The 13,339-nt window shown below is 47.2% G+C and overlaps 1 protein-coding gene across 1 annotated transcript in view; it reads left to right on the top strand.

The window, feature by feature from the left end:
* LOC137518578 (NFX1-type zinc finger-containing protein 1-like) overlaps positions 1 to 13,339 on the top strand; it is a 338,789-nt gene that overhangs the window by 26,628 nt on the left and 298,822 nt on the right. Inside the window, exon 2 of the mRNA XM_068236642.1 lies at positions 4,804 to 4,894. Coding sequence (XP_068092743.1) covers positions 4,846 to 4,894 — 49 coding nt within the window. The 5' untranslated portion in view covers positions 4,804 to 4,845. The remainder of the gene's footprint in view (positions 1 to 4,803; positions 4,895 to 13,339) is intronic.

Below are 13,339 nucleotides of genomic sequence, written 5' to 3'. Positions count from 1 at the left end.
CAACAAAAGCCTCAAATCTCAGTTTTATCTTCCCATGTGACTGTACAAGGAAGGAGTAATCGTCTATCTTCTAGGGGTAACAGCTGCGTGCCTAGGGTGCTACCCCCTACAACTCCTAGGCAGTAGCGTTTCCCGGCTTGTTAGGGCAATTACGTACTCTATGACCCCCTTCTGCGCAGTAAAGACACAGCCGTTCAGACCTCCTGCGTCTTGGCTCCACTTGGGATAGTTTTGACCGACCAATTTGCATTGGTTCGGGTGGAGGCGAGACAGGAGGAGGTGGAGTTACTGGCGGCGCAGCGTAGGACACCATTCTTACATGACTACTACCCCGGGTCTGTTTCTGATAACGCAGTCTGCGGTCGACTCGAATGGTCGATGAAATGGCCTCATCGACTGTCTTAGGTTCAGGCAGACTTAGCATGAGATCTGAAACCTCATCTGACAACCCTGATAAGAAACAATCTAATAGGGCATAGGTGTCCCACCTGGCTGAAACTGACCACCTCCTAAATTCGGCTGCGTAATCTTCGACCGGACCCTTGCCTTGACGCAAGAGCTTGAGCTTCCGCTAAGAGGTCGCGGCAAGGTCTGGGTCGTCGTAAATTACTGCCATGGCTTTAAAAAATTCATCCACAGAAGAGAGGGCTATATCTCCGGTGGGCAAACTGTACGCCCACGTCTGAGAATCGCCTGATAACAAAGTCTTAATAAATGTGACCCTTTGGGCCATAGTTCCTGAAGATCAGGGTTTCAACTCAAAGTAAGATAACACTCTACTTCTAAAATTTCGGAAGTCTGATCTGTGACCAGAAAATTTCTCAGGTACAGGCAAACGCATGTCAGAGCTAAGAGGGGATCACACCTCATTCACTGCTGTCTGGAGGGTTTGTAAAGAACCAGACAAAGCTTCAATCATAGTTTTGTGACTAACCAGCACTTGATTGATGTTGTCCACCGAAGTGGCAAGTGCGCCCAGACGGTCAGTGCGTGCGTCCATTATTATATTTTGGTCTGCCGTTCTGTAACGATCGGTGTAACACAGAGAGGGTCTGATTACCGGTGAACTGCAGTCTCACCAGGAATACAGAATATACCCAATTATTGGTGATCTGCAGTATTACCGATAATCAGATATATCTACTAACCTCTGGACACCAGGGAGAACAAGAGAGTGTTTATGCAACAGTATACTTTGAGCACTTCTCCAGAAGTGTGTTCCTTCCTATGGCCTAGACTCTCCAGGAGGGAGGGGCTAGGCTGAGGGTAGGAAGGTCAGAGCGTGAGTGACACCCAAGAGGGAGGGTGTCACTAACAGGTCTGGGAACTGCCTCTAACAGTAAGGCCAGTTCTCGAGGTCGGCAAGCCAGGTCGTTAACACACAGACAGATAAAGTACAGAATCAGGATGCAAATACAGAGTCCAGGAACGAGCAGAGTTTAGCAACAGGATATCAGAAATAGCAAGGTACAAGATCAGAGTTCAGAGGGATCGTCAGACAGGCGGAAGGTCATAACAAATAATACAATGCAATGTTCCTAATGCTAAGGTGTGAACGCATTGATGTCAACACCTTTGGAAACTATGCTAGAACACAGATACAAACAAGGTCTGAGTGCTACCACGTTGTGATCGCAACGGCAGACAACCAGAGAATGCCCAGCACCCAGTATATATAGTAAGGTGCTCTCCGGCGCCTCCCCTAAGTGCTGGACCAATGGCAAGTGGTGAAATTGTCAGCTGACCAGCCTGGTCAGCTGACCCTTTTCTGGCTGTCATATAAGCTCTGCCTCTCAGCACGCGCGCCCTTCTGAATCTGTGTGGACTAGCCGTCCCAGCCACACCAGACATGTCTTGCAATGCAATCCCTGATTCAAGCGCGGGGACCGCCACCCCGCTCTCCAAGGGAGTGGCGGTTTCCCCGCGTCCGGCTGCACTGTCAGTTGCTCTGCTATCTGTGCAATCTGCCGCCTCCAACGCGGAATCCGCCGCTCTGTCCATGCGGCATTGCGGTGGTTTCTCCGCGTTGTGCCGCCATGTTGGACGCGGAAACAGCCGCCTCACTCTGAGCCCTTGCGGCGGCTTTTCCGCGTTTCCTCACAGTCTTCTTTCTAAAATGGGGTCACTTGTGGGGTTCCTATACTGCCCTGGCATTTTAGGGGCCCAAAACCGTGAGTAGTCTGGAAACCAAATGTCTCAAAATGACTGTTTAGGGGTATAAGCATCTGCAAATTTTGATGACAGGTGGTCTATGAGGGGGCGACTTTTGAGGAACTGGTCATAAGCAGGGTGGCCTCTTAGATGACAGGTTGTATTGGCACTAAAGTGCAGGAAGCCCAGGATGTTCTCAAATCGTGACCTGGACATGGCAGCAGAGAACATGGGCATGTGATTGATGGGTGTCTCGGGGTGATTAGAGGGGAAAATAGATGCAATCAATGCACTGGGGAGGTGATCGGAAGGGGGTCTGAGGGGGATCTGAGGGTTTGGCCGAGTGATCAGAAGCCCACACAGGGCAAATTAGGGCCTGATCTGATGGGTAGGTGTGCTAAGGGGTGACAGGTGGTGACATGAGGTGATTGATGTGTGTCTCAAGGTGTGATTAGAGGGGGGAATAGGTGCAAGCAATGCACTGGCGAGGTGATCAGGGCTGGGGTCTGAGGGTATTCTGAGGGTGTGGTGATTGGGTGCCCAAGGGGCAGATTAGGGTCTGATCTGATAGGTAGCAGTGACAGGTGGTGACAGGGTGATTGATGGGTGATCAGTGGGTGATTAGATGGCAGAACAGATGTAAACAATGCACTTTGGAGGTGATCTTAGGGTGGGTCTGCGGGCGATCTGATGGTGTGGGTGGGTGATCAGGTGCCCGGAAGAGGCAGGTTAGGGTCTGATCTGATGGGTGGCAGTGACAGGTGTTGACGGGGTGATTGACGGGTGATTGACAGGTGGTTGACAGGTGATTACAGGGGAGAATAGATGTATACAGTACACGTGGGGGAGGTCTGGGGGGGTCTGAGGTCATTCTGAGGGTGTGGGCGGGTGATTGGGTGCCCTAGGGGCAGATAGGGGTCTGATCTGATGGGTGGCAGTGACAGGGGGTGATTGATGGGTGATTAGATGGCAGAACAGATGTAAACAATGCACTTTGGAGGTGATCTGAGGGTGGGTCTGCGGGCGATCTGATGGTGTGGGTGGGTGATCATATGCCCGTAAGAGGCAGGTTAGGATCTCATAGGTGGCAGTGACAGGTGGTGATTGACGGGTGATTGACAGGTGATTACAGGGGAGAATAGATGTATACTGTACAGGGCGGGGGGGTGTCTGGGTAGGATCTGAGAGTGTGTGTGTGTGTGTGTGGGGGGGGTGATCAGGAGCCCCCAGGGGGCAGTTTAGGTCCTAATACAAAAAATAGTGCTGAGAGATAGTGATAGGGAGTGATTGATGGGTGATTAGGGGGGTGATTGGGTGTAAACAGGGGTCTGAGGGGTGGGCAGGGGTGGGGTCTGAGGGGTGCTGTGGGCGATCAGAGGGAAGGGGGGGGCAGATCAGTGTGCTTGGGTGCTTACCTGCGTGGCTGCAGCCTGCCCTGGTGGTCCCTCGATCACTGGAACCACCAGGGCAGGAGGCAGCCTGTATAATACGCTTTGTATACATTACAAAGCGTATTATACGCTTTACTTGCGGCGATCGGGCACCTAGTAGCGCTTCCGAACGGCCAGCGGGTTACTGCGCAAGGGGGGCGGAGCCTGTCGCCAGCGGCTGATCGCGTCACGAATGGCACGATCGCCGCATAACCACGCCCGCCGCTGCCAATGGCCGTATTGCGGTCGTTTGGGCCCAGCCCTTGCCGCCGCCCATGGGCGGTCGGCAAGCGGTTAAAGGAAACCTGAAGAACTTAGAAAAGAACTGTTTCACTTACCCGGAGCTTCTACCAGCCCCCTGCAGCCGCCCTGTGACCAAGTTGTTACCAATCAATCCTCCAGCTTCCCGCCACGGCTCCGTTTCGTTGTCTTCAGTCGCCGTCCATTGCGCCTGCGCGGCTCTGGCTTTACGTGTCCTCGTTCATGCTTCAGCCGCCAGGAGCGTCTTGTGCAGACACAGAACGAGAAACTCTACTGCGCATGGAGCGTGAACGACAGGAGCGTGAACAGGAGCGTGAAAGAAACAGAGCTGCGGCGGGGGACCGGAGGATCGTTTGGAAACGGCGTGGGCACAGGGTGGCTGCAGGGGGCTGGCTGAAACCCCAGGTAATTTTTTTTTTTTCTGATACTTTAGGTCCGCTTCAAAACACCTGTTCCGACAAGCTTAGAGGCTTAAAGAAAACCAGAGATGGGCGATTCCCAATAAAATATGCATACCTGGGGATTCCTCCACCCCCCCTCTGGCCTGATTGCTGCCACATCGTCCTCTTCTTCCTCTCCATTTGCCTGCAATTGGCCCGGAAAGTCCCTGGAAAGTCTCCACCCTACTACTTTCTAGATTGCAAGTTTGCAAGGGCAGGAACCTCCCGCTAGTGTTTTCCTGTTTCTGTTCTATGTTATCACATGAACTTGTACCAGTATTTATGATGCTTCAAACTACACATCTGTTGTATGTATTTGTACTTGTATTGCTTATTGTCCTTGTGCAAAGTGTTGAAATGCTCATCTAGCTATTCTCCCTACTATTGTCTGTTTTCTGCTATGTACAGCACTATGGAAGTTGTTGGTGCTATAAAAATAATAATAATGATAATAATGATTCATAAATTATGCAAAAAAAACTGCAATGGCAATACCATTCATATATTGTGTTGCTCCATAGGAACTGACTTAAACACATGTATAACACATACTGAAGACAATTATGTCGCGAAAAGGAGCAACTTCACAGTTTAACCTCAGAAAAAATGCAGGTAAGTAATATCAACATCATGATATACCACCATTTTCAGAACAGCTGTGTCATATAGGTTTGCAATAAAGAGATGTATGAGCAGAACACAGGTACCTCACTGTTTACAGAACAACAGCTATGTAATATATGGTAAGTTTGGAGTAAAGAGCACATAAGGGGTAGACTATCAGTGAGGAGTTCAGTGTGGTCGAGACAGCTGGATTACATTTTAGATTAGGTGAAAGCATTTCCATCTATTAAAGAGAATCTGTATTGTTAAAATCGCACAAAAGTAAACATACCAGTGCGTTAGGGGACATCTCCTATTACCCTCTGTCGCCACTCCTCGCCGCATTAAAAGTGGTTAAAAACAGTTTTAAAAAGTTTGTATATAAACAAACAAAATGGCCACTAAAACAGGAAGTAGGTTGATGTACAGTATGTCCACACATAGAAAATACATCCATACACAAGCAGGCTGTATACACCCTTCCTTTTGAATCTCAAGAGATCATTTGTGTGTTTCTTTCCCCCTTCAGCTCTTATGCACTGAAGTTTCAGGCTGCTCCTTTCTTCCTGCAAACAGCTTTGCCTTTGTCTGTAATTCCTCAGTATGTGAAAGCCCAGCCAGCTCAGAGGACCATTTATCCAGCTTGTAAAAGATAAGAGAGAAGAGAGAAGCTGCCCTTATCTAAATAATACACAGGCAGTGTGCATAGAGGGGCCTGGAAGAGGGAGTTCATAGCAGAACCACAGCACTGAAGAACTTGGCTGCCTTCCAGACACAGGCCGCCAAGTCTGACAGGGGAAAGATACATTGATTTATTACAGAGACTGTGATAGAAAGTGCTGCAGTAAGCCAGAACACATTAGAATAGCTTTTGGAACTTGTAGGATGATAAAAAACAGGATGCAATTTTTGTTGCAGAGTCTCTTTAAGCATCATTCGAATATTCGTTATATTGCTTATGGGTGAACTTCAAAATTATCAAAATCTTACTGGTAGTTAATCAAGTCCTAAAACACCACAGGTATAGTAGTTGCCTGCCACAAGGAACAGCTTCTGTAAATACCTGTTTGCATAGCCAACAGTTTTGGTCACATGACTGCTACTGACCTCTGCTCTTCATGTAACGATCGCGGAATCGTCTCCGTGGTCAGCGCACCAGACGTGCGCTGACACGGCGGATTTCCTCCACAAGCGTATAAATTTGCAGGAACCCAGCAGTAGGTGCAATGCACCTGCAGAGGGAAATTCCTGACGGCAGGTGGAACTGTGGAGTGCAGAGGAACAGCTCCTCTGCTCTACCACACACGCCAGACAGGAATTGTACGAAGGGAAGAACTGTAATCGCAAGAGAAGCGATTGAGAGTGAGCACAGAGACAGATTGTGTGTGTGTGCATAAAACTAGTCGCCAACCCGCGACTGTGCACACACCACAGCAGATACGAAGCAGGAACGCGATCGCGAGAGGTGCGATCGCCAAGCGTGACACAAGGCTACAGCAAGGTGGAGCACGAGAGTACCAAAGGCACAGCAAATCATACAATGAGGAAATACGGAAAATAACAAACGCTAGCTAACCGCGAACACCGCACTCATTCGCAACAGTGCACTCGGTTATGCGCGGTCTCCACGTGATAAGCACAATAGAGACAAGCACGCCTAACTAACCATCGACAGACAAACATGAAACAGAGGACGCGAACGCTTGCTTAACGGTTACCTCACCGAGCCTCCAGCAAGCGTCCGTAGCAGACAAGACAGACACACGAAAACAGGGACAAGCGAGAGATAGGATCCACAGCACTAGCGAGAAGCGAGTGCGATCCAGGTACAGAGTAGCAGAACAGAAGGATCCACAGCACTAGCGAAAAGTGGCTAGCGCGATCCCAGGAGACAGAACAGAAGGATCCACAGCGCTAGCGAAAAGTGGCTAGCGCGATCCCAGGAGACAGAACAGAAGGATCCACAGCGCTAGCGAAAAGTGGCTAGCACGATCCCAGGAGACAGAACAGAAGGATCCACAGCGCTAGCGAAAAGTGGCTAGCGCGATCCCAGGAGACAGAACAGAAGAGATAGCTGGTAGCAACCGCTGCACCAGCTATACTCCAGGAACAGAGATCAGAACCATTACTTGTCGACCACCGCTGGGACAGGACAACAGCAACAGAACAAACAAACAGATAAACAATCCTAACTGCACTAGGGAAATCTGTCTAGCACAGCTTCCAGGAATTACTCTAAGATAACTTCAACAAGAAGTAGCATGGCTGACACTCTCTAGGAGTGTGTACTACAAACCCAGAAGGAATGACCAGCAAAGGACTGTGGGTAATCCCAACCTTTATACTGCCAGTCATCACAGGAGACAGGTAGGGGATTTGCATAACGAATGTATGCAAATTCCTCAGCAGCAAGCTGCAATACTGACAAAAAGTCTCTCTTAAAGAGACCTGCAGAATGCAGACGTGAACAGTGATCAAAACGCTGCCTGTCTGCACAGGCAGCTGAGCAGATTCTCACACTTCAGCTCTGGTTTCACAGGCAAAGTCCTGCATTCTCCAGTCCTGCAAATCCTGGCCACTTCCCCTACCATACGGTACGTTCGATGCTTTGCGGCTATTGGAAGACACGGTATAGCAGTGTAATAGGGGAGAACTAGAACTGTAGGAGCTACAATAATAAAAAAAAAAAAAAACACTAATGCAGGCTATGAAAAGAGGGAGTACTGTAAAGGGAGAAACATGGATCTGAGGCTAAACAAGGAGGCTGTTACAATGGAAAAGTGTTTATCCACACCTACTTTTAAAGACATTCCACAAAATAAATTCCCTTTCAATACGCTAATGCAGGGTTCCTCTGAGATCCCAACATTATTTGAAGCTTTGCTCCAGGGTAAATAGCATCAACATACCACACAATAAGTTTCAAAACAATGATGCAATAGTTATGTCTCATTTACTTACTGGCTGACTACATGCAGTAGAGTCTCAGTTATCCGGCACAGATAGGGATTGCTCAATCACAAGAAAATGTATGCGTGCTCTACACCAAGCTTAACCCTTTCAAGTCTAGCTGTGCAAATCTGGCTAAAATGGCTTACCATGAGACATGCTCACGCAGAAATGCATCTGCTTTCGCATGCCAAACTTTGCAGGGTCAAAAACCAATACCGCGAAGCGGTTGCCCTGCGGGAATTAGTTCATGCTATACAGCACTATCCAGGAGCGCCTCGGGGAGGCTTCCCATTGCCCCCATACAACCGGGGGGGCTCCTTCCCCCCTTCTGGAGTGATGGCTGATGCCGGAAAAATGTGTTTGCTTGATGCTTAAAACTCAATGGTAGAAATAGGCCCAGCTAATACAGTACTATACCTCGCACTGTATGCATATCATAAACCCTGTATCAGATGTTAAAATACAGTAATTGAAGGTACATAGGTGCCGTGGAACCCAGTCTTTAAAGCGGAACTGTAAAGTCCTTCAAAAACAAACAGTTTCACTTACCTGGGGCTTCCCCAAGCCTCCAGCAGCCGTCCTGTTCCGTGCACGATCCTCCGTTCTGCCACTGCCAGCTCGTTTTGTTACCGCGACTTGTAAGTCAACGGCAACTGCGGCTGCGTGCCCTGGGCTATGCGAAGATTTCTTTACTTTCCAGCCCGCAATAGCTCCCTGCGCTAATTTAGGGTGCTAATGGCACAGGACGCTGTTGCGGGCTGGAACGTGAAAAAAGCTTAGCCCGGGGCGCACAGGTGCAGTTGCCATCGACTTTCAAGTCGACAGTAATAAAACGAGCTGGAGGTGGGAGAACGGAGGATCATGCAGGACCGGCGCGGGACAGGACAGCTGCTGTGGGCTTGGGGAAGCCCCAGGTAAGTGAAACTGTTTGTTTTTGAAGGACTTTACAATTCTGCTTTAAGCCCACAAACAGCCTAAGGGCCTGTACACACTGCTGCTCTTGCGCTCCGTTTTTAAAATTGCACGCGAAGCCTTCATGAGAATAGAAAAAAACGCATTGCACCAGTGTGTACAGGTCTTCAAGATTTTCATGATTTTTCAAAAGACCTTGCGATTAAAAAATGCATGCGATTTTAAAAGTGCATTGCAAGCGCAGCAGTGTGCACAGGCTCTAAGAAGTTGTCCTTCACCACTATGAGTACTGCCGGTGATTTGTACTGGTTGTTTGAGACTGCTGGTAAGTTGAGTTCTGTATAACCAAGACTCTACTGTATTAAATAGAATCTGTACTCTAAAATTCTTACAATAAATAGCATACCATTCTATTCATTATGTTCTCCTGGGCCCCTCTGTGCTGTTTCTGCCACTCCCTGCTGCAATCCTGGCTTGTAATTGCCAGTTTTAGGCAGTGTTTACAAACAAAAGACATGGCATGTGATAGGCTGAGAGGAGCTCAGTCTGTGACTCACACAGAGCTTGCAGGGGGCCTTGAGAGGGTGTGTATAGCTTCTATCCTATCACAAGCAGAACAGCACATTCCTGCCTGAGTGCCTGAGCCCGACAAAGCCGTCAGAGGAAAGAAGATTAGATTATATAACAGACATAATACAGCCACATTGCAACTAGAAAAGGCTGCAGTAATCCAGACCACATTAGAACATGTATAGGAACGTATAGGATAGAAGAAATAAGGATGAAAATGTTGTTACAGAGTCTCTTTAAAGTCATAAAATCTTTAAAAAAAGTGACAATTTAGTTTGTTACTTTGTAGCATTACAATTCCTTTACAACTAGATTTAAAATAAGCTACTTATCTTGATACAGCTGCCCATATTATTGGTGTACTCAGCCCAAATGTGCAAAACCCTGAATTATAAAACCTAATGGTCTGGTGAAACAAAATCTGCCCATGTCTTTCCAGTGAAAAGATTGTGCTTTAACCACTTCAGCCTAACTGGACGAAAATTTTCGTCCAGTTAGGCTGCGCGCACTCCCGCGGGTCGCGCGCTCCCCCGGGCCCCCCCGTGCGCGCCCCCGCTGCTGGCCGTTAGCCCACCGATCAGTGAAAGGGATTATAAATCCCTTTCGCTGATCGGACCCCCCCGGAGAAAAGCCGTCAGCGTCTCTTCAGACGCTGCTGCTTTTCTGAGCTCTGGTCTTCTTTCTTCTGCCTGGGAGCGAGATCGATCGCTCCCAGGACTTTTTGGACTGTGGCCATCTTGTGGCCAAATAGCAAATTACACCAAAAACACACTTTGTGTTAAATAAATAAATTTTAATACATTAAAAAAACCCTGTTTACCTCCCACACCAAGAAATACCCACATACAAGTTTAAATAAAAAAAAAAAAAAAAAAAATTACAATAAAAAAAAAAAAAACATAAATAGTTACCTAAGGGTCTGAACTTTTTAAATATGCATGTCAAAGGAGTATATCAATATGATTTATTAAAAAGACTCTGTAACAACAAAAACCTCCCCTGGGGGGTACTTACCTCGGGTGGGGGAAGCCTCCGGATCCTAATGAGGCTTCCCACGCCGTCCTCTGTCCCACGGGGGTCTCGCTGCAGCCCTCCGAACAGCCGGCGACAGAGCCGACTGTAGCTTCAATATTTACCTTTGCTGTCTCCAGCGGGGGCGCTGTGGCTGCTTTCGGTACGGAAATAGACGGAAATAACCGATCTCCGTCGGGTCCGCTCTACTGCGCAGGCGCCGGAAACTTGCGCCTGCGCAGTAGAGCAGACCCGACGGCGATCGGGTATTTCCGCCTACTTTGGAGCCGACAGCCGTCAGAGCGCCTGCGCAGGAGCCAGGAAGGTAAATATTACGTCACCGCTGCACGGAGGGCTGCAGCGAGACCCCTGACGGATGGAGGACAGCGTGGGAAGCCTCATTAGGATCCGGAGGCTTCCCCCACCCGAGGTGAGTACCCCCCAGGGGACGTTTTGTCGTTACAGTTCCTCTTTAAATTATGGGCTTCTAAATAGTGATGGACGCAAATTGAAAAAATGCACCTTTATTTCCAAATTGAATATCGGCGCCATACATTGTGATAGGGACATAATTTAAATGGTGTAATAAGCGGGACAAATTGGTAAATAAAGTACATAGGTTTTGATTATGGTAGCATGTATTAATTTCAAACTATAATGGCCAAAAGCTGAGGAATAATGATTTTTTTCCATTTCTTTCTTAATATTCCTGTTAAAATGGATTTGCAATAAATTAATTCTCAGCAAAATGTATCATCCACAGAAAGCCTAATTGGTGGCGAAAAAAACAAGATATAGATCCATTCATTGTGCCGAGTAGTGATAAAGTTATTAGCAAATGAATGGGAGGTGAAAGTTGCTCTGATGCAAAAAAATTTCAACCCTGTGGGCTTAAGTGGCTAAAGTTTTCCTGAAGCTTCTACAGTGCAAAGCACTTGAATTTTAGGTGGCATTGAATGCTAGTAAAAGTCAGTCAAACCCCACTCTGAAATTGAAACTTATGTGGTCAGGCACTCTCCACAACCAAACAGTGTGCACCCTACAGTGGGTTTCACCATTTACTATTATTAATTTAATTTAATTAGCTTCATTTTCTTAGCTTTTTGTTTAGCCATTAAATTGTGCAGGAACATGGTGACCCGAGTACACTTCCCTTTTGTCTGGGACATAAAGGGGAGTGGTGAGTGAGCTGTGAGTAACTGACCACTCCTGCACCACAAAATTATATATTTTTTATCTGTTTCAAATTCCAACACTTAAAGAACAACTATTAAAGAAACCGTTTTCCTTTAAACCCCACATACCTAGAGCTATTAGCCAGCAACACTAAAAAGCTTTTCAGAGGTCTCTTAGCCCAGCCTGTGTGAAAAAAATGCCTTGTTTACTAGCTTTCTTAACCTGAATCTGTTCTTCAGACGGAACATTGTGCCATCTCTGTTCCCTGTACCTCCTCTGTGCCCCCCTGTGCCTCCAGTTTCCCCCTCTGTGTCACCTCTGCCCTTTGTACCTGTTTATACAAGTTTAAAAGCCATTTTTTCTTAGATTTTTTTTTATCGATTTTCTCAAAAACTACAAGTCCAATTTGAAATTTATTCAACATTAGGTATTAACATTAGGTAATAATAATCACAATATTGATGATTCACCTTGGGGTGTCTTCTTTCTAAAATGGAGTCACTTGTGGGGTTCCTATACTGCCCTGGCATTTTAGGGGCCGTAAACCGTGAGTAGTCTAGAAACCAAATGCCTTAAAATGACTTGTGAAATCCTAAAGGTACTCATAGGTCGTTGGGCCACTTAGCGCACCTAGGCTGCAAAAAAGTGTCACACATGTGGTATCGCTGTACTCAGGAGAAGTAATATAATGTGTTTTGGGGTGTATTTTTACACATACCCATGCTGGTGGGAGAAATTTCTCTGTAAATAACAATTTTTTGATTTTTTTACACACAATTGTCCATTTACAGAGATTTTTCTCCCACCCAGCATGGGTATGTGTAAAAATACACCCCAAAACACATTATACTACTTCTCCTGAGTACGATACCACATGTGACACTTTTTTGCAGCCTAGGTGCGCTAAGGGGCCCAACGTCCTATGAGTACCTTTAGGATTTTACAGGTCATTTTGAGGCATTTGGTTTCCTGACTACTCCTCACGATTTAGAGCCCCTAAAATGCCAGGGCAGTTTAGGAACCCCACAAGTGACCACATTTTATAAAGACAACACCCCAAGGTATTCCGTTAGGAGTTTGGTGAGTTCATAGAAGATTTTATTTTTTGTCACAAGTTAGCGGAAATTGATTTTTATAGTTTTTTTTTCACAAGGTGTCATTTTCCACTAACTTGTGACAAAAAATAAAATCTTCTATGAACTCATCATACACCTAATGGAATACCTTGGGGTGTCTTCTTTCTAAAATGGGGTCACTTGTGGGGTTCCTATACTGCCCTGGCATTTTAGGGGCCCAAAACCGTGAGGAGTAGTCTGGAAACCAAATGCCTCTGTAACGAATGTGGGATTCTCTCCGTGATCAGCGCACAAGACGTGCGCTGACACTGCGGAAATCCTCCACAAGCGTATAATTTGCGGGAACCCAGCAAAAGGTGCACTGCACCTATAGAGGGAAATTCCTGTCGGCAGGTGGAGCTGTGGAGTGCAGAGGAACAGCTCCTCTGCTATACCACACACGCCAGACAGGAATTGTACGAAGGGAAGAAACGCAATCGCAAGAGAGGCGATTGAGAATGAGCACAGAGACAGATTGTATGTGTGTGCACCAAACTAGTCGCCAACCCGCGACGGTGCACACACCACAGCAGATATGAAGTAGGAACGCGATCGCGAGAGGTGCGATCACCAGACGTGACACAAGGCTACAGCAAGGCAGAGCACGAGAGCAGCAAAGGCACAGCAAATCATACAATGAGAAGATACGGAAAATAACAAACGCTAGCTAAACGCGAACACCGCACTCATTCGCAACAGTGCACGCGTTTATGCGCGG

Source organism: Hyperolius riggenbachi, chromosome 5, assembly GCF_040937935.1.
Source record: "Hyperolius riggenbachi isolate aHypRig1 chromosome 5, aHypRig1.pri, whole genome shotgun sequence".
Classification (NCBI taxonomy): Eukaryota; Metazoa; Chordata; class Amphibia; order Anura; family Hyperoliidae; genus Hyperolius; species Hyperolius riggenbachi.
The sequence above is the reverse complement of the archived record's forward strand: the minus strand, read 5'-3'. Positions and strand labels throughout refer to the sequence as shown.